This window comes from Haemorhous mexicanus, chromosome 9, assembly GCF_027477595.1.
Source record: "Haemorhous mexicanus isolate bHaeMex1 chromosome 9, bHaeMex1.pri, whole genome shotgun sequence".
Lineage (NCBI taxonomy): Eukaryota > Metazoa > Chordata > Aves > Passeriformes > Fringillidae > Haemorhous > Haemorhous mexicanus.
In genome coordinates this window covers 13,648,143-13,669,514 of record NC_082349.1, presented here as the reverse complement: position 1 = coordinate 13,669,514, position 21,372 = coordinate 13,648,143, and the positions used below count along the sequence as shown (strand labels likewise).

The 21,372-nt window shown below is 37.1% G+C and overlaps 1 protein-coding gene across 13 annotated transcripts in view; it reads right to left on the bottom strand.

Annotated features, from left to right (window-relative positions):
- Nucleotides 1-6,380: 6,380 nt before the first annotated feature.
- Nucleotides 6,381-21,372, bottom strand: part of ADGRL2 (adhesion G protein-coupled receptor L2) — a 386,374-nt gene continuing 371,382 nt past the window's right edge. For 6 of the 13 annotated variants that reach the window (XM_059854096.1, XM_059854098.1, XM_059854095.1 and 3 more), the window contains 6 exons: nt 20,961-21,052; nt 18,910-19,078; nt 15,153-15,281; nt 14,641-14,737; nt 11,822-11,950; nt 6,381-8,458 (listed from right to left, as the gene is read on the bottom strand). In XM_059854096.1, the coding sequence (XP_059710079.1) occupies nt 7,704-8,458; nt 11,822-11,950; nt 14,641-14,737; nt 15,153-15,281; nt 18,910-19,078; nt 20,961-21,052 (1,371 nt within the window). In that variant the 3' untranslated portion in view covers nt 6,381-7,703. Of the gene's footprint in view, nt 8,459-11,512; nt 11,595-11,821; nt 11,951-14,640; nt 14,738-15,152; nt 15,282-18,909; nt 19,079-20,960; nt 21,053-21,372 lie in introns of all 13 variants that reach the window. The other 7 variants (XM_059854106.1, XM_059854108.1, XM_059854102.1 and 4 more) reach the window with 5 other exon arrangements.

Sequence of the window (21,372 nt, the reverse complement as noted above, 5' to 3'; positions counted from 1 at the left end):
TAGATGACCTATGGAAACCCTGTGCTAAGGAAAATCCTTAATCAACTTTCTCTTGCTAGGTGTTCTCACTGTTTTCTTCATTTTCAGTGATTTTTGTGAGTGGTAGAGTTTTGGTCCATTGAAGTAAGTTGTTTTTTTGTTAAATTGGATTTTGAAAGTGTGATTTGAAAATTTCAATACATTAGAATGAAAAAATTCTTGACTGCTTTCTGTAAGCATATCATGATCTGGCACGGCTAGGTCATATACATGAATCAACAAGCTTGAAGAGTTAGAAATGGCTCTCTGAACTATTTTGTCAATTTACCCAGACAGATTGACACTACTGAGATTTTTCTGTCTTGCCTTGAAGGGGCAGCACCTAGTGGTGCTGTAAAGAAGAGAAATGAGAAAGGGCAAAATTAATTTTGCACCCCATTTGCTTTATATTGTCCTTTTATTTTGTCCATCTGTCTGTATTCCTTTTCCTCCCCTGCTTTTGAAAAACGGTCCAGGCTCTTCTGGCAACCTCTAATGTGCTTGGAAACCACCACTTTTTTTGTATAAACTTGCACTTGTTCGGGCTTTGTCATGGAGATAGCCCTGTCATCAGTGATTTCAGCTATGTTCTCTGCAGGAAGGATTTTAGCAGTAGCTCCTCACTAAGCCACTCCTGCCTGAGGGAGTTGGAAGCTGAGAGCCCCAAGCAGCATTTGCAGCCAAAGCATGGCTGTCACTGAGCATGGGCACCGAGGCTGTGGGCGGCTGGGCAGGGCAGGCTGAGGGCTGCCCACAGTGCCAGCCCCAGTCTGGCTCTCTGAGCTCCTTAGCTGCCAGCTGACTGTGGGCAATGGGGGTCCTGAGTGTCCCTTGGCCGGAGAGCACCTCACACCACCTTGCAGGTCCCCTGGCAGGGTCAGTGCCACCAACAGGGCATGGCCCTTCTGCAGCCTCGCACCATCTGTCATGGGAGGGACACCGGGCCAGAACCTGTGGTGCTTTTGAGTGCAGGCAAGAGTCATGACCCTTTCTCAAAAGGAATAATAAACTTGGTCTGGTCAGAGCCTTCAACTTCCATGTGATGAAAAGGTGGGAGAAATTTTAGAGCCCATTTTCCACAGCAGAGGGATACACATAGGCTCACAGAGATTTGGAAATATTGCCAAATGCAGCTCCTGCTGAAGCAAGGGCAGATCCATGGGTGCTGCAGAGCTCTGGTGGTGGCATTTACATCAGAGTTACTCCAGGCTAGTTACTGTCAGGATTTCAGCTTCAGCAGGGGAAGGAAGGAGCTCTTTTGTAACCTAATTCCTGGATTATGGCATTCAGGGTCTGCCCTGGTAAGCACAGCAAGGCAGTGACACTGCTCATGGCTCCTGGCTGCTGCGCCGGGGCTGCACACACAGCGTCACCAAACTTGGCATGGTAAAAAGGCTTTACTGACAAAAACATACATGTCTTCCAGATTATAATTAATTCTGGCCCTGAAGTAACATTTGTTGTACCTGGGATTTAAGTGCCTAAATTCCACCAATATTTCACTTTGAACAGTGAAGTGCTTTTTGGGTCTGACATCTAGCAGATCCACATTTAAGCACAAACTGCAGGGGAAACATTGCCAAAAGAGATGTAACTGCTTAGAGCAAGAAAATTGTGCCTCTCTAACATACTAAAATTAAGTCAATCGTGCAGCTGTTGAGACTAGAGGGAATGGTTGATGTAATTTATTTGGATTTAAAAAAGAAAAAAAAAATCCATATAAAAATATGCCTACCAAGAAGCCATTAAAGCAAATGCGTATTAAGGAAGTGAGAGCTAAAGTAGTTGTGCATTAGAAACTAAGAGGTAGAGCAGGATTAAATGGTTGATTTTTTTAGCATGACAAAAGGCTAATGGTCTAGTGCTCCTGCTCAGTTCAGCTGGTGCTATCTGAAAATGGGGATGAGCATGCTGCCGGGGAGGTGGCACTGTTTGCTGTTAGCACAGAATTACTTCAGTTAATCAGAACTAGGGAAGATTGTGATTGACCTGGGTTAACAAAGTGAATAAATGGGCAGTGTGATGCAGATGAAATGCAGCGCTGAGAAATGCAAGGTTGGGCACACATTCAAGAGAATAATTGGAAGTATTTGTAGGCTTTGCTGGGCTCTAAATTAACCATAACTATTTAGGTCATTACTTACTATGTCCAGCCTAGTGGAATAGTGTGTTGTGAAGGGATCCTTATGAAAGCAAAAGATAATGTGAGACCATGGGGGTGGCAGTAGCACAGAAGATAAAACTCCCATTCATAAATTAACATGAACCCATAATTTTGTTCTTGCCACATCTCTTAAAGCATACTGACAAAAAGTAACTCTGAAGACTGGCAACTAAATAATTAAAGAGGTGGAGGATGCTGAAAACAAGCGTTTGTTTAGCAAGAAGTAATAGGAAACAGAGGGCAAGTATTTAAAAGAATCAGTGGCATTAAGAATACAAGTTAAGAAGCTCCTATTTATATTCTTAGTGCAAAAAAAGAAAAGAAACGTGGTATATTTAAAGAGAATTAAAATGAATTGTTTTCATGAGAACCTCATTAACCCTTGGGAATCATTCTGTTAAGCAATCATGGAGGCCAAATGTTCAGCAGCATTACGTTATTTTAAAACAATTCTATTGCTACAATAGGACTGGATCAGTTATTCTGATGCTATCTACAGAGTTCCAGCTTCTCCATTAAAAAAGCCCATACAGGTACTCACCTGCTGCCTCCTATTTGGGAACCTGAGCTTTTAATGTGCACTGATGTTTTTGTGCTCAGCTTTGCTACCTAAACTTCAAACTGGTTGGCACTGGAGAGTCTACATTGTGCCTGGGATCCTACTTCACCACATAAAAGAAGACATGCACCCGAGGAAGCAATGACTCAGTACACAAACTTTGCTGTAGAAAAATTTTCCTTATGGAGCTACCTATTCTGAGTGTAATTTATGCAGCTGTGATTTCCCCCATCTGGGATCCCAGAATGATGTCTGCAGCAGCTGGTGCATGATATTGAATGGTCCTTTAAAATCTCCTTGCTGCTGAGTAGAGGCTTGTGTGATTTTCAGTAGCATTTATAACCACTCAGGCTGCACCATGGTGTGATCCCCTGCACATGCCAGGAACTTGGATGGGGAGCGGCTGAGATTAATGATGACATAATACACTAAGAAGAGATATTAATGCTCTTAGGCATGAATTAATGAAATACCATTGAGAATTATCCTGCATGAATAAAAGGATTTGGAAGTTGTTGTTCTAAAAACCACATGAAGATTTTACTGAAAAAAGCCCCAAACACTGTTGAAATAGATGGGGTCCCAACGAACCCTTACTCCAGACTTTTGGCAGAGCCAGATGATTGAGCTGGAGCCATTAACTGAATTCCTACTAATTTACAAAGTGTTTGTGTAAATGAAAGACACAGATCTCTTGCTTCCGGGGTTGTGACAGTGATAATTTTTTATCTCCAACTCAGTGCAAAACTGTGGTGTCACTGTGGAATAGAGACCCAGCAAACCAGTGGCATCCATAAATCTGGGATCATCATCCCACAGTGCAGCCATATGGCAAGATCCTTGCTTACTGAAATGGTAGCACTGCTCTTCATGAAAGTGGGAGGTAATTGTCACCATTTATTTATAAAAAAATTAAGGAATGCTTTACTGTGATCTCTCTGGGGTGTCTTTGCAGGATTACTTAAAAACTGAAGGATTACTGCTGAATCCCATCTTTTTAAGTTCTTTATTGTTCCCTAGAATTAGTGAATTAAAATGCTGTGTGTGTATGTCTATATATATTTATATTATTGTCTACCTGTAGCTTCTCTTGATTTTGAAAAGGCATTTTATTCAGGGATTAAAAGTTACACTACTCTATGTTGTCATATAATCAAATCTAGAAGAGAAGTTTTGTTATTTTTGAGGCAAAGGAGGGATAACACCAGCTACAGTACACAGGGACCATTTACTTTTTTTGCTCTGTTAATGTCTGTTCTGAGTAGTAAAAAAAAAAAAAATCCTTAAAACTTAGGACATCAAGTATGACACATATTTTATCCATAATTTATGGCAACTTGAAACACCTTTTATTGCCTACATAAGTGAATATATGTAAACTTTATTAGTAACTTCATTTCAAATTTAAAATAAGCAAAGGTGTATTGTAGAATTTACAGATAAAGGTTAGCTTTAACTACGTTATTACCAGTGTTGCATTTCTTCATGTTATGGTTCACTTATGTAGAATTGAGATGTATTTTATATTAGACAATGCATAGCACCATTATACAACAGTTCACTAAATGCACATCCCATTCAATCTTTTGTAGGAATTAATATAACTGGACTGAAGTTACAAGGAAGAATTGGACTGAGCCAGTAGGGTTAACACTGATGCTAACAGGAGATTACCAGCCATATGAAAATTACAGCTCTTCTGAAAGACAGTGCCTAAAACAGCAACATAGTGTGGGCACCATCATAGGAAGTGGTTAACTGATGACCCTGAAGAAATACTTGTTTCCATTAATTCTGCTGCCATTATTTCACTATTCTTGAACTCTTCCTCTGAATTCTTCTGTCCTTCTGATCCCAAGACAAGATGGCAGGAATGTCAGAAGAGAACATAAATTACAATAAGCTGTCAAGTATATAATTATACTGTAACCTACTACACTGAGAAATTACACCAACAGAAATTTGGCAATGTATTGGCTGCTAGCTAAACACGGGACACTCACTAGCCCAACGTTAAAAAAAAAAACAGGCTCACTAAAAAGCAACATCTACATTACAAAGAAGCTAACAAAAGAATTCCCTTATGATACTTAGGTTCAGCTGGTTCATCTTAGGTTCATCAGCTACATTTTCTTGTTTTATGATACTTGTTACATTTGCAGTTGAATATGTATTTAAGATCACAATGCTACAAACCTTTCTCCAATATGTAGTTTTGCCACCTTTAGTTAGACACAAAGGAGTAATTGCTTGAAATAGGGTTGAAGATTCTCCAGAAAGTTGGCGATGTTATTAGGTCATGTGTACTGTAATTACTTGACTACCATAATTTTGAAATCCTTGAGAACATGATTTCCTAGGTAGAAGGCAGCAAGTATGCTTTTGCCAGACAGACTAAGGGAATAAATTTTACTCCATGGAGTCTGCTGTGTACCCTGAATCAGCAAATTCTAAGAACTAAGTCCTGTTTCATAGAGACTTCAGATTTTTAAAGCATCTCTACTAAAGAAGTAAACCCCTTCTTGTTGTAGTGTGTTTTGATTAAATGTTCTATGTTTCAGTGACTCTACTGCAAACACAGTAACTTTTAAATGTTAAGGAACTTACTGGCAAGAGTTACCAGTGGCTGATGGTGGAGATGCTTTTTTATTTATGAACAATTGCTACAATGTCACAGTCCTGAATAGATATATTGAGGTTACCTAACCCCACAGTTCCATCTCAACCTGGATTTTAGTTTTATAGAGCTTGAACCTTCTCAACAGTGGGAAGTCTAGCCCAAAACATTCTTCTGAAATCCAAACTTCTTAAAAATGCATTGACTTATTTTCCAAAAGGACTTTTTGTGTTCCAATGCATTAGAAGGTAATGATTCAGCTTTCAAGTGAATTTTTGCTGTTGTCATACAGGAAGTCATAGTGGCCACATGTGAAACTGTGGCCTCTGTGACGATGGGGCATTAATTTGAGAGGTATTTGAAAGAACACAGTTTAGGAAGTGGTGACAAATGCAGTCCTTGATGCTGCCTTTGAAAGGCCCTGGATGAGAGGAACAGAAGAGGCTTGGGAATCAACACAACAAAGATTTCAGACTTCCAATTTAGCTACTGATTTGTGGATAACATCTTGGGCATCAGCTGCTCTCTGCAGTTCTCTAGCTTGATAAAAAGAGGGACAGTCATGCTTATTTATCTAACACAAACCAGTGCCGTGATGGATGAATTATTTAGATAGCACTCAGAGTGCTAGCCAAATGCTGCTTATTTGTGTTTTCCCCACTGCAACAATGTATCTTCATCACTAATAATTAACTGCTAATTACTGTTGCCAAGAACATGAGAGTGGTGTTTACCACCTTATTTTTGATTTCAGTGCAGATGCCTACTAAAAAGCTATGCGAATATATGACTTTACAGTACATTTTCCTAATGACCCTGCTATATCTGGTTTTGATCCTATTCAATCATGACAAAGGAATAGTAAAGATGACTTGTCTTCTGTAGAGCTATAGACAGTTTCTGTTGAATTCTTGACACTTAAATCATGAAATGTAAAGATGCCATTCTAGGCAGGACACATCTGGGTCGAAGGACTGCTGATGCCAATTATGCTTCGTACATAATAATGCACATTTTACCTATTTGGAAAAAAATTCACATTTATTTACTGTCAAACAGGTGTTAAACTTTACACTGGGTATTAGTGATGGGCTCATTATTAACAGGTTTACACAAAGGGATGAAAAAAGCAGAATTTTGTTGAAACCATTTACATTTCATTTGACTTTTTATCATAAAATAAATTAATTACTAAATATAGGCAGAAGGAATATGGAAGAGTTATAGTTATGTTTTATTTATTTTTTTTAAAGGACAGGCACCTTTTATTCACGAGAAAGCTTGTGAGAAGTGTCCAGTGTCCCCTTTACCCCTTACCACCCAACCCTGATTAAAGAATGAACAGGGAATTGAGTTACAATCTTTGTTAGCTACACCAAATTTGTGCAAGGCTTGGCATAATTGGCTTCTAAAACAACTTTCTCCCCAATTATGGTTTTTTTTTTTTTGGCAATAAAAATTCAAAACTTAAGAATAAAAACTAACTTGTCAAAGCAGAACACTGTTTACAGTGAAAAAATAAGTGAAAACAGGTAGAACTTGCATTTTAAACAAACTATCGTACTATGAACAGTGTAAGAAAAACAGCTTATAACATATGTGCAACCAAGAGCTTTTCACAATATTTTCTTCAAACTCTTTAAAATTATTTTTTAATGACAATTATATTTCAGTTGGACACAAATGTATTTATTTTACCCTAGCAATAGAACAAAATATAATTTCTTTAGCCATTTTTTCATGAGAACGGTTCATTGTACAGTTGAGGAAATATATGAAATAAGGCCTGTGGCTTGATTGCTAGTGGTTAGACATGTATTCAATCTTTGCCCTAATGGAAAAGATTTGCAGTGAACTGCAAATTGATGCAGAATATCTCTCCTGCTTTTGCAAGTCTTGTCAGGAACAGTAAGGTACAGTAAATTTGTCCCACAGGATTTTAAAGCCTACGCCTTGTATATAATACAATGTAGGCCTAGGAAAAAAAAATGGTGCAGCCATATTTACAAATTTAGTTCACAAACTGCTGCAGTAAAATGGCTGGAAAGTGTTTATTTCTCTTTTTTTTCACAATTTTGTTAAATTCAGCAGCAGAAGATATCGTAAATACCTTGTTGGTATTTCTTTTCTTTGTAACAAATAATTCATTTTAGTATACTCTGTGTATATACAAAGTTTTTGTTTTATAAAAATTCACAGAACTGCGAGGTCCAGTCATCCCTGTTACTGGAGAACCACAGGGTCAACAGAATTGTCTCTTCGAGCAGATATGAGGGAGCCTGCACGGGGCCAATTAAGTCTTTTTAATACTTGAACGTGACCTTTAATATTTCTTTGCTACACTATTAAAGGCTTGTCACCAGTTGCATTTGTCCTTCTCTAACATCTCCTTCCGGAATACATCCTTCTTTGTTAATGGGAATGATATAGCCGTCGCTATTACCCCTGCTGATTTGATAGTACATCTGAAGCTGATGGCCAGCTCCTAGGTTTGGCATGCTCTTGTAGTAAATGTCCTCATTTTCACTCCTCCTGGAAGGAGAGAGGTCTTCTTCAACGTCGGGGCTGCTCTCTGGGTAGGGAGAGTCTCTGAGGTTGGGCATGCTCGTGTAAAGAGAGTCTCTGTTGGGGGACTGGAGGTGGTCGTCGGCCTCGGCTGTCAGCTGTGAGACGTAGCTGTCAGTTCCCTCGGTCTTCACTTTCTTCTGGGGCTGGTACAGAAGGGAGTGAGTCCGCTGAGGGATGAGCGGGGCCTCCAGCTCTTTGTGGTGGAGCTCCAGCCCGGGGGCGTCACTGTGCATCAAAGATGAGGCGTCTGCCACGATGGCGTCATCTTCGCTACTGCTCCCGCCGATCACAGCCTTGGCTGGCAGCGCCCGCTCCAGGTTGTGGTTCTTGCTGCTGCCCCGCAGGTTGTTGTGCACTAACTCTGAAATGATCATTTTCTCAAAAGCTGTATCATTCAGGCTTAGTCCACAGTCTACAACTTGCACGCTGTCGTTATAGTCTCCATTGCGCAATGAGTAGCTGTTGTTGAAATTACCATTTAGCGGTAGAGTATCCATGGCACTTGTATCCCTGGCATTGTTCAGTGAATGTCCTGAAATGGAAAAGGACAGCTCTGGTTATTGCCCTGACATGTTTTTATCACCTTTTTTTTTTTTTTTTTAATTTTTTTAACAAAGTTCTTTAATGTAGTTCAGGACAAAGTTGTACTTGGAAGTAAAACTTGAGAAAAGTTAGTTTATTGAACATTCCCAAATGTAAAGAGATGCACACCTTATAGGAAAGATGCATTCTAAAAATAGCAACGTGTGTTTCCTGTGGGGAATCGTGGCATTTGAATTTCGTAATTTAGTGTCAATTATGTGACTTTTCCACAAGGAACTGTTCACTCCATGCCCTTGCATATGTAATGCAAAGCAATTCATTTGGAAGCATCTGTGTTTTGAAGTACGTCACCATGATTTAGAAAAAGAAAATTAACAGAATTTGTCCTAAACAACACTAAATTAAAAAGGAATTAGATCACAGACATAACTGAAGGTAAATGTACAACATAAACCCACATAACTGGCAAGCAACTACTTTAACAACATTTCTAACATTTTTTCCTGGTTTTTTGGTTTTGTTTTTTTTTGGAGATGAAGTAAAGAAAAGAATGAAAAAAAATGGATAAATACAAAGAATTTATGTTAAACAAGGACAGCCATCTTTCACACTACAGGGACCAGGGCCCACAAGCACCATCCAACAACACGATAGACAGCAGGTGGAATGACTCACTTTGGACAACTCACATCATGTCTGTCTGCTCAGGCTATCTGGCCTAAGAGTAGCTGATATATAAAAGAAAGTAAAATGATTTATTGTAACATGATGAAGAATTACTGAGCTTCTCAGCAACTTAGTCAGAGCAAGGGTTCAGCAAATTAGATTACTAAGCAATAACAGCTTTTCTTTTCCCACTTAATGTAATTTTTTTGCACTAATATTCTGTCTGCCAACAAAGGCCCCAGGCTCCTAAAGGTCAAAGTTTGCCTGCAGTCTGCATCAGTCACAGTGACAGCGCTGAATGAACCAGAATAGTTAATTAAGAGCTAGGCCCACAGTTACCATGGGCATGGAAGTCAAATGCAGAAATGTTAGGAATTTCTGTAAGTATGGGTCACAGAAATTAAACCAAAGAATAAATATTAGTTGTGGAATGGGAAGAGGAAATCAGCCATGGCTGATATCTCATAGCTGTTGAGGGAATGACAGATTGGGTAAGTCTGCTGAAAACATGAAAAGGAGTTTAAGAGGGGGGAAAATGAAGTCTTATGATGATTAAAGTCTTTATGCTTTGGGTTTTGGCTTTTTTTTCCGATAACTTGATAAAGAAAAGGTTTTCCTATAGACACAAAGACATGTAAACTATGACAGCACAGTGCTTCCCAAGCAAGCAAAGGAAAAAAAAAAAAAAAAAAAAAAAAAAAAAAAAGATAAAAGAGAAAAAAAAACTTTGCAAGAAATTAAACAGTCTGAACCATGGAAATCAGATGGTTAGAGCATTCCTAGAAAAGCACTTATCTACAGATATGTCTGGAAGTAAAGAAAGAATGAAGTGACTTTACTGAAATGAGACTGACCACTGTGAGGCTGCTGCATAATATGCAAGGCTTGGAGGAGTATAAGGGAAAAGTTTTTTGGAAAAGATTTTACATTTTCTCATTTTTGTGGATTTCTTTTTTCATAATTAAAGCTGCAGCTTATCCTAGAAAATTCAATATTCCCTGGAAATGTTGTTTTCAATTAAAAACAGATTGCATTTTCTCATGAAAAGATTTTTGTCTTCAACTTTGAAAAATAGAGTAATCATTTCCAAATAAATTCTCAGCAATTTTCAAGTCATTTTGCATTTGTGTTATTGCTAACTCTTCTCCATGTGTACTGATTTTAACAGTGATGAGGGTTGTTTGAAAGGCCTCTTTAAGCTTTGATTAAACAACTATGTAGTTTTGCAATTTCATGTATGTTCCAAGATTTTTCTTGCAATGGATTTAGCTGTGCAGAACATATGGCATTTATAAAAGTAGACAACACATGGACCACATGCTGGATTCATTTCCCTCATGAAAGTGATTTAATTCTGTAATTTTCATTTTCTTTTCCTCTGTTAAAGAGATATCAAAATACATCTGATAATCCAAAATGAGTTTTCTATGATATACTGCAGAGTTAAGCATGCTAGAATATATTCAAATTGGTTTGATGAGGCAAATTTTGTTGCCCATGATCAGGTAATTAATTTGAAATCTTTCATAGCCTGTAGCAAGATTACTGTAGGAATGTAAAAATATGAGTAAATTATTAAGCATTTCGGCATGATACTGCTTTGGTTTTAAACAGCAAATTATTTCAGCATTGCATAACTTGTGTTACCAATAGGGTTTGCTACAGACCTCCTGGTGTTTCCCAAAAAGCAGTTTGCAAGTACTTTTTGAATGTGGAAACATTTTATTTGCAAATTGTGAACCACTTGCCCGCTGAGTCTACTTCATGACCGCTAGTTATGTTTTAATTGTGCCCATTAAAAATCATGCTGAAAAAATTTACATTTGATAGGCAAAGTTAAGTTTTACTCCCATACTTGTCTCTCTGTAGGTTGCTAGAGGAAAGCATAAGGAAAGTAAGAAAACAAGAGAATGAAAATAGAAACTACAGTTCAGTTAAAAAGGAGACTTGAAATAAAAACTGGAAACAAGGTTTTATGAGCTCTTTTTCAAAGATTTATCATTCTATTTACACTAAAGTGATCTTAGGGCTCATCAAACAGTATCGGCAAGATATTTACTGATGAACTGCAACATCATTAAAAAAAGCAAGTAGATAATGTAACAACAAAATGTTAGGTAAATGATGACACCATTTATTCCTACAGAACTAAACTTTTCTAACTGTTAATCTCGAGATTTTCCTACAGGAAAACGATCTCCCAATAAAGCTGCACTATACTATAGTTTAGATCTGTTTGACGCTGGATACAATTTTCTACACCGGGGTATCCAAAGGTGTCAAGATGCCTTGCACTGCTTTAGTATCTCATCCATTCCATAAGCAGGGTTTTCTCAGCAAGCTTTAGAGTCAACCTTATATTGCATAGACATGATACCTCTAAGTGATATTTATCTTGAAGATGGGCTCTCGGACCATGTGGTGTCAGTCCTTTAATAGTATATTAAGATTTATGCCACCTGTGTTAAAAACATGGATAATTATTGGTAAATACTGTTAGGGCAAAGGCATTACTATAATATAGTGCAGTTTTACAAGCTGACACTGGCAACACTGCATTTCTCGAATTTATTTCAGAAATTCAGACTGTACGGCTGGGGTATTGCAACTTGAGTTTCTATCTAGGGAAAAAAGGGAATTTGGAGTGAGCCAAGAAAAGCAGTTTATTCAGGAAGTATAAGCACACCTGGTGAGTTAAACACAGGAGCTGAAGGGGCATTACATACAACAGTTTCTGCGAGCAATGTGTTATAGGGGTTGTTAGTGCCGTGTGGTCGAAGAAGAGGGTTTGTTAGTAGGTAATTGCCAGTCATTCCTAAAGCAAAAGAAACAGAAAAAAAAATGTCAGTTGCTTAATTTTAGCCTGACAGTTTCAATAAAGAATAATTTTTATTCATCATGAATCATGTGGGATTTCTAAAATGTAACTCAGCTGAAAATTTCTGGATGTATTTGAGCTATGCATTGGAAATGGGAGAAGGAAAACACAGTTAGATTCCAGTAATTCGCAGGTGCTGTCCAAATCCCCAAAGTAAACATCTAGCGAAAGTGATATTTACTAATGTATACAAAATCACTGTTACACAAGAGTAGCAATTAAATGTTTAGAGATCAAGGTACTACATAAAGCTATTAGGACTTTTAAAATGATCATAGGGAGCACTTCTGCCCAGAATTGACAGAACTGAATTTCTCAAACTGAAAGGCATTGAAAAACCTCTTATGACAGGATCAGAGCTGTTACTCACTTTATTAAAAACACACAGATAGTGGAAGGGAATTGCTGTTTTCAAACAGACAGTGGATGACAAATTGCAAGAAGCATATCTTAGTATATGCAAAAGTATGCATGCTGAGGGGAAAGCAAAATATTTGCTCTAAGAAATCAGAGCATTCACATTTTCTCCTGGGACAGTCATGCTGCAAACGTATCTGCCAGGTTTTAAAAAAGAATTTCTCGAATGACAAATTTCTTTAAACTATCAGTTTACAAACAATGTTAAGACAAACAAAATAACTACATGAACAGACTCTTTTAAACTCTTGTAAACTCAAAATTACATGTTAACACAACACCATTTAAACACTCTCAGAACAATCAGATAAAAAAAACAGCATATTTTGAGAAACTATTAAAAAGTCAGTTGATCTCTGATTTCTAGCTACTACAAGAAAAGTGCTGTGATTTAAAAATTAATTTAAACATTTCAATAAGATTAAATTCAAATTCCTTTTTTGTTACTTTGCAGAGCAGTACATCAGTATCAGGGTATTACAGACCCAAGGACAATTAGAGAGCAGCTCTATTTTTATAGTATAAATATTTTTATTTGTCAAGTAATGATATATATTCCAAATATTAATGCTTTTCTACTCCCAGAGCTACTTAGCAGCTACAAATGAGCAAAAAATTTCTAACACTCAGAGAGTTATGGTCTGACTATGCTAATCTTATTTGAAAGTTTGTATTAGTGATCAACTAAAAAAATTATCATAGTTTTTTCCCATTGTAAAGTACTTCTTACTAGAAATAATAACTGATATATATTTTGCTTGCTTATTTTTTTAATTTTGCATGCTATATTTAATCTTAGACTAATTACGTGTAATTTATAGTTATTATTTTTTTCAATCCAAATTTCTTTGTCACAAGAAAAAAAACTTAATTAAAGCTTGATTTTTACTTTAAAGGAAAAATGCCACTTGCCATTAACTATTAAACTACCCTAATACGTATGTATCACTGAGATATTGACAAAATTATAAGTGAACAGAATTGATAACAATTTTTCTAACCATGGCAGAACATCTCCAGTGACTTGAGTCTGGAACTTGAAAGAGGGAGAAGCTGCTGAGACCTAACACTAAATTAACTAACAGTACAGCACAGTTAGGGCAAACCTCAGGAGTCAGAGACAGCAAATTAGAGTAATTACCAAATTTTATGTGCTTGTATTTTTGGAATTTTAGTAAGACACTGAAGGAGACATGAAAAATATACATTTTCTACCTAGGAGAAGTTACTTAATTTTGATTTTTTCCAGAAGAACACGCAGGATTCATAAGGGGGGTGGGAGGAGCAGTGAGACACACAGGTCTTACCCACTTTCTATGTACCAAATAGCAAAAGTAGAATCATGCTTTCTGATACCTCTTGCTTTGCAAACACCACGGTTTTTACTTCCAAAATGAATGTAAATACACGTTGCTGCTATCAAATCCTGAATTTGGGTTTTCTGGTTCAAACTTTTGGAGTGGAGCAGGAACTGGTTGAAGTGTGACCAGGGCAACCTGCTCTTCACTTAAGGATTGGGTGATAGAACAGGCTTCAAACCTGGCTTACACAGAGCAGTTCTCCCTCCACTGCCAGCTGAAACTGCCTCCAAAACACAGGAGGGAGGGGAGAAAGGGAGGGACAATCTGTCTTGGTATACACCCTTGTCTTCTGTGCGGACATGAGAATGAAGTTGCAGATTTCAAAGTCTGTCTGAGATGAGAAGTTTTGAGTTTTGACTTCTCTGTGCCTGAAAATCTGGATTCTATCCCATGTTACAGATATGATGCTCTTTGAAATAGAAAAGATAAATGCTTTACAGACATCTTTTGCATAGAAATGATATCAATTAGATTTCACTGGGAAAATTTCTGCACCTAAAAATCAGTCAAATATGCATTAAAATGTTACTGCACTCATATTTCTATTTCAGATTTAACCTATAAAGGTTAGGAAAGATTTAAAATTATGATCTTGCTTTTAAGCTAAATTATTGATGAAACTAATTTAAATACATTCCCATGAATTGAAGAATTCAACTTCTATAGCAGGGGCCAGTTAAGGGAACATGGTTTTCAAAAGTGCTGGTGAATAACTTTAAAAATCTGCTTTTAGAGAACGCTTGTTCCAGATTATTTTTTTAACGTTATTTTCAATTCTTCTGTGTTAAGTGATATAAAATCTGTAATAAATTTAAGGATTCTAAAACCGAAATGTTCCCAGTGACTGACCTTGATTAAGTGTTGAAGTGCTGTTGATGTCACCTGAGATAAAAGACGATTCCGATTGTTTTCTCACAGTGTCGTTCCACATCCTCCTTATCCGACTCTGTTAGCACAAAGCAGTGAGACAAAAGCATAGTAGATTACAAAAGAGTTTTTCCTACTCATGTGCTATTATGTGGAATATTTGTGTTTATTTTAGCCCAAAGTAAACCATTTTTCTAGCACATCATGAAAATCCCTTATTGTATTATTAAAACTCTAATTTATTAAACTTCATTTCAATGAAACATGATGGTATAAACCTTCCTATAAATCACTCCCTAATTACAAGAAAAAATAACATATTTGTATTATATCAAAATAACTGTTTAAAAAGAAATAATTCTACAATGCAGAAGTATGTATTTACCATCTAAATGACAATAATGAGAAGACAATTAGTCTTTCTGATTGGAAGACATCTCAGTAGGCTTTTCATAAATAAGGTAATTAAAAGATGCTGTCAAAATCTTTGTTACCTGAGTGCCAGAGGAATAGCGAGCACTAGTTCTGGTGGTTGATGCCTTCACTGAACTGTGGGGACTCTCAGTTGGAAGTCCTCCACAGCAGTAGGAATGTCGGAAGCATTTCCCATATTCCTTACGTACCTGTGGGGGAAAAAATATTGCTTAGCACACAAAATAGTTTTAAATAGCTGCTGGCAAAAACACATGAACCTTGCATCGAAACTACTCACTTTTCAAGCAAATAGATAATTCTTGTCTGTTGAATTTCTGGCTGTTAGCAAACCCACATATTTCTCTCTACTTAGTGGCAGTATTAGAAGCTACCCAGGAGTTTTGAACCAATTATTTCCAAGGTATACACACACTTAGAAATGTCCCTGAATAATCATTACTGACTTAGTTAGAGAATTGTTTTTATTCAATTTTCATATTGTAGATTAATATAGTGAAGCTTACCTGAATTGAATGCTGGCTGAAAATAATAGTTTTTATGAGAGCTTTTGGTGCAGAAAGCACAGCAAACCTGTCTTCCCATCCTAGCAGGCAAGAAGGGCTTGGGCACTGCTCAGTACTACCCCTTATGCAATGATTTCCAATAAAGAGTGCAAAATTTCCAATGCCTGTAAAGGCATTTTCTTACTTTGTGTAACTCATCCAGCTGCTATTTCAGACAGCCACACCTGCCCTGGCCCTGAACAGAGCACACAAACTCCACTGCCCCACTGCAGGCACAGCCTCAGCTATGCTGGTGGAACCACTTGCCAGGGTTCCAGAGTCACCTTTTGAACCATAAGGGCTGGGAATGAAGCACCTTTCACTTTTAAGACTGAAACATAAAATTCTAATTCCTGTCTTTGTTGGATCTAGAAATTTGAATATACCCATGTTTGTGCTTTTTTTTTTTCTGACAGCAGCAAAACTAACAACTTCAGTATTTGGGCTACATAAATTCACCTTCTGTTTCTAATGACCTACTGGAAACTTTAGTTTTGTTATGTGTGATAACAATTGCCATAAAAGTAATCAGGATCACTTTACAGAGCAGTTAATTCTCTTATATTCCATGACTGCTTCACTGACTATTATTTTCGGATAACAGAAGAGTGTGTGCATATCTTGGCAGCAAGACTGCACCAGTGAAAGGACACAGTGGATAGAACTGGTATAGATGTGTAAGTCTAAACTCATAAATCTTCTGCCAGATTACATGGGAACTTAAGTGTCTCTGCTACATCAATGAGACCCATGAGTTTCTGTGAAAAGAGGGATTTCAGCTAATCTGGAAATTCTGCCTGACCTATAAGTGTATAAGACAGAAGGTTATGTGCATGCAAAAAGGGGAGAGGAAAAAATGCAAAAAATTAATAGGGTGGATTTACATATGTAATGTGCTGTTTTCTACAGGAGTTTTACTCACAGAATAGTACTGTGTTGTTTCTATAAATCACAAGGATGAAGAAAAGTTTAATAATTTGTACTTTACCTTCAAGCTAGGCACGATAATTCAGCTTTTTATAAAAGTATATGGTACATATTTTAAGTCAACCCCTATCTATATCAGCACAAAAGACATGTAAAAAATGAAAACAGAAATGAAACAACTTTGAATTATAATTTTTAACCCTGGAAAACATAGGTCTACATACATCATCACTAGATGGTATAAAACACCTAAGAAAAAACACTCCTGAACACTAATGGATATTAAATGCTCTAAGCCACTACACAGTAGAGACAATGGCAATCAAAACTGTATTTTTACCCAAATACCACCTCCAGGGCTGGTTTTGCCTAATGCCTGTATTGCAGTGAATGTACATTATCTGTCAGGGCTGCACATTCCACTGTCATTATTTCTAAATTATAGCTTGCTGGAAACTGATGGAAGCAACAGCACTATCATCTCGTCAGAACTGGAAACATAATAGTTTTCACTTCTACAATTCTATTCCTCTGTTCAATTTAGTGACCAAGTAGTAATAACAAAATAAAAAGACTACATTAGCTATGCAGACAGAGCACAGGACAATATCAAGTCAAAGGCAGTGACACTTAAAAATCTTAAATGGCAGCTTTAACATTCTTTCAGGTATAAATCTTATTGCTCTAGGTTATGTTTTTTCACACTTGACTGGTATTTTAATATTGCTTTTTGCTGACTCCACTTTATAAAAAAACAATGCACAGCTGTAAAAAGAAATAAAAAAGGAATCTGTTTTTGATTTTCAAGTCCAATACAAATAGTAAAAAGGGAAACATTATTTGAAACCTTAACCTAGAAATTATTTGCATTTTTGGAATGTTTGCATTTTCTTCCCTATCTTCTTCTCTTAGGCTCAATCTGCTAAGTGTGCTTTTGTTCTCTCCAAATGAGTGGAGTGTCATGTTCATCTGGGTAAAATTCTGTCCACCAGATCTTTTCCTAAAACACCTCTGAATGCCATTGGCTAAATCAAATTTCGAGATGCTGGTAATGTTAGAACTGGTACAGTTGAGAACATGAGCACAGGATTTTTGTATTTAAACAACACTTTATCCAATGGTCTCAAACTATCTTGAAATTTCAGTTAATTATGTCTCTGGTGAGCTAATTATAATGGGAGTTAATAATTGCTAGGTCTCCAGCCTAAAACTGGTAAAAATATTTAGAATCTAAATATTGCAAATTGGATATTTCCAAATGTAGGACATACTGCATTTCATGTTAAGTTTGTTTGGGTGGGATCTTTTCATGTTCACCCTTCCTCTCAACTCTCATTACTTTCTTTTGGCCTGCCTTCTAACAAAGGCTTTCAGCATTTTTTATGTACTCTTCATTAAAATACCTCTAAGGCATCCTTGGCAGCAATCTCCACCCTCTGGGGAAGAGAAGGGGTGCAGGGAACCCAAAAAAGAGTCCCACAGAGCTGTGCCCTTCACTTTCCTTCTCTCCCACTTGCTCCTCTCTCCCCTTCAAGCTTTCTCTCGGTCTCCCTCTGCCTCTCTTTGTCTCTCTCTCCTTCCAGCTCCTTTTGGACCCTTCTGCTTTCATCCAGAGAAAGGCAGCAGAACTAATTTAGCTCATCCCACTTGTGAGGGAGGCACCAGTGAAGAGCACAAAGCTCTTCATTTCTGGGGGAAGCAAACACTGGGAAAAAAAGCATTAATGCTGGCCTCTTTTCCATCTTCAGAAAACTATTCCTGTTAGCAGGTGTCTAGCATTAATGACTACTTTGTTCTAAGGTGTGTCAAAGTTCATAATAAAATTAATTTTTACATTCCACATAATTTTGTAATGAATGAGCACACATAGTACAATCCCTGCCTATCACCCATAGCTTTATGTGATCTCAGGAAAGGTGCTCTGCCTTGATCTAAGAAAAGGAGAGCATTTCCAGCCTGATATGGGCTGATATCATAACTGATCCTCTGTTTGCAGCACTGCAGCAAAGGTAGGACTTGTTTCATGTGGACATAACAGATTTTTGGCTGTAAGTCTAAGCTAATATGTACCGCACTACCAGTGTTAAACTTTTAAATTTTCTTCACAAAGCCTTCAAACTTTTCAAGCCCAGGCTGGAAATGCTGCATCCATGTTAAACCTGTCTGGGTCACAGAGCAGTTGCATGACTGCCACTAGCACATACAGCAAGAACTGCACTGGAATTCTAGTACCCTCCTCAAAATACTCCAGTTCTTCAAATTGTTAATTTTATCTCTAGGTTTTAAGAATTATGTGTGGCATTTCTAAGGAGTTAGGGAACATTCATCTGTGGTTTTGGTAACTTACTTTCTTTTGAAGGGCACAATGAAAGATGAAAATAAACATTCCTTGGAAAGCATTAAATACTGTGAAGAGATATGTCATCACAACGGTGCCCTCATTTATAAACAGCAGACCAAATGACCATGTTAGGCCAAGGAGACACAGGAGAGCAAATGCACCCAGGACCCAGGATCTGTAAAAGAAAATTGATTTTAGTAACATTACTTACGAGAATGTACTTCACCAAATCCAATATTAACATTTCAGTTCCTGCAGTTGACTTTTTACTAGTTTCACATTCAAATGTAAAAATTCCTTGGGTTTAACCTTTTATCTATTAAAGAAAGAACAATTCCATTCAGTACTCTTAGACTCCAATGAAAACAGCAAGAATAGATATAACCTTTGTCTTTCTCAAGAACAGCATAGGATGTCAAAACTATTTTGAAATGCAGAAGTATAGCACAAGCCTCAGCTGCTCCACTGCTTTATCTGCTTTTAGAGAAGAGATTGATAAATCTGGCTTAGCCACTAATCACACCATAGATTTTAAACAGTGGTGCTGCCATATGACACCAAATAATGTAACACAAATGCACAAAGGTTAAACAGCAGATTAAAAGCCTAGAGCCCAAATCATTAATGCTTCGATAAACTCAGCTAAACTGAAGCTAGAGGATGTAACTTCCGCATGAAGAAACCCTGCTGAAATGCGACAAAAATATGGATATTGCTTTACAGAACAATCTAAAAAAGATTCCATCATGAATAGGTTAAGGAAAAGGAATTGTAGCAAACAGCACAGAATGAAAGGGAAAGGGAATTTAGTCAGTGAATTCCACATCTAACTAATGATCTTACTTGATAAATGGCTTATTATCTTCATAGCTAGAAAGCATTATAAGCAGAAAAGAGAAACAAAATTATTAGACAGAATTTAAACAGAAATTAATAAGAGCATTTTAATTGTCTATAAAAATTAGTCAAAATTAGGAAATTCAAAATGCAGAGGCAAGCAATTTAAAAGTATAAAGGCATGTAATAGTTTAAAAGTCTTTAGCAAATCAGGTATCTCAAAAATAGTTAATTAAAATTAAGGGAAATCCACAAAATGACCGAGTTTGTAAAGTTAAAAATCATGCTAGAAGTTTGTTAATGTAGGGTTCTATCTTACCCAGGTAAGTCCGTATTATAGTAGCCATCACAAACACGGTAATTACTGGTGTGGATGAGAAGACAGAAAGAGGAAAAGGAAGAAAAGAGAGAGATGCTAAAGATTAGCTCTCTCTCTCATCATGCAACATGCAATGAAGCTGATACTGACCTATCTAGAACATCTAGTTCAAAATGTTATCCTTACTGAAAGTCTCCCTTTGCCATTTCCAACGTTCAAAGCAGATCTGTAAGACCCTTTCACATCCAACCCTCAGTGTTAGAAAGTGGCACCATCCCTTCAGTGTTGGTAACAAAAACCTTGAATACAACGTAAGGCTAAACAGAATACAGTAAAAAGCTATCTAAAGAAGTGAAAGCTGCCAAAGCCTTGTTAGTTATCAAAAACTTATATTACTCTGCAAAAGGGACACTACAGTAGAACACCATGACAAAGTAAACATTTGGTAAATTAGCATGAAAACAACAGATAATCTTCCAGTTAACAATAATAATAGAGTCAATTCTCTTGGGAGAACAGGATTACGAGTAGAAACTGCTCAGAATCCCTAAATCAAAAAGTCATTTAACAAAACAAACTTAATATAATCATATCAGCCATGCAAACAGGAACATCATTTTTGAACTGCATTTTAAATGCAAATGAAATTACTACAGTGCTGTGGCATTTCCATGAAACAGTTTCTTGGCACTAGTTCCAGGCTGAAATTATCTAATTTTGACCGGCGTTTGTGACATTACAGCAACAATGTGACGAAAGCAGGATTGGCTCTGTTTGCTTCTAATTGACATCTGCAGTTGCTGGGAGACAATGGCATGTGCTCCTAATGGAGAGTAGCTTTCAATCAGTTCAGCAATCAGAAAATAATCATAGTTCTCATACTTGAACACAAAGCACTTACTTAATGTTTTCCAACCTGCTAGAGTCTGGTTTCAAAGTGTTTGAGTGCTTCACCATTTTGCACAATGTGATCACCAGGAAGATAAGATTCAGCTGTCAAAACAGATAAGAATGAAATTAAACTACTTCAAGTAATAGGTTGAATAATGATGATGTTACAGGCTAAACAAAAACCCTGTAGTTTATTGCCAAGTAAGTAGTGAAATTTGGTAACTAAATCAGATGGTCTGCAAACCATGACTGCAAATAAGAATGAGAGGATAAAAATATTAGAAGTCCTTGATTCACCTAATTTCCAAAATGCACCACATCATCATGAACCACTGTATTTAGCTAATGTCCAGCACTTGCCATTGCCAGTTTAGCTCTGTCCTCCAGCATGTTTTGCTCATCACCTGCTCACCTTTACCTGT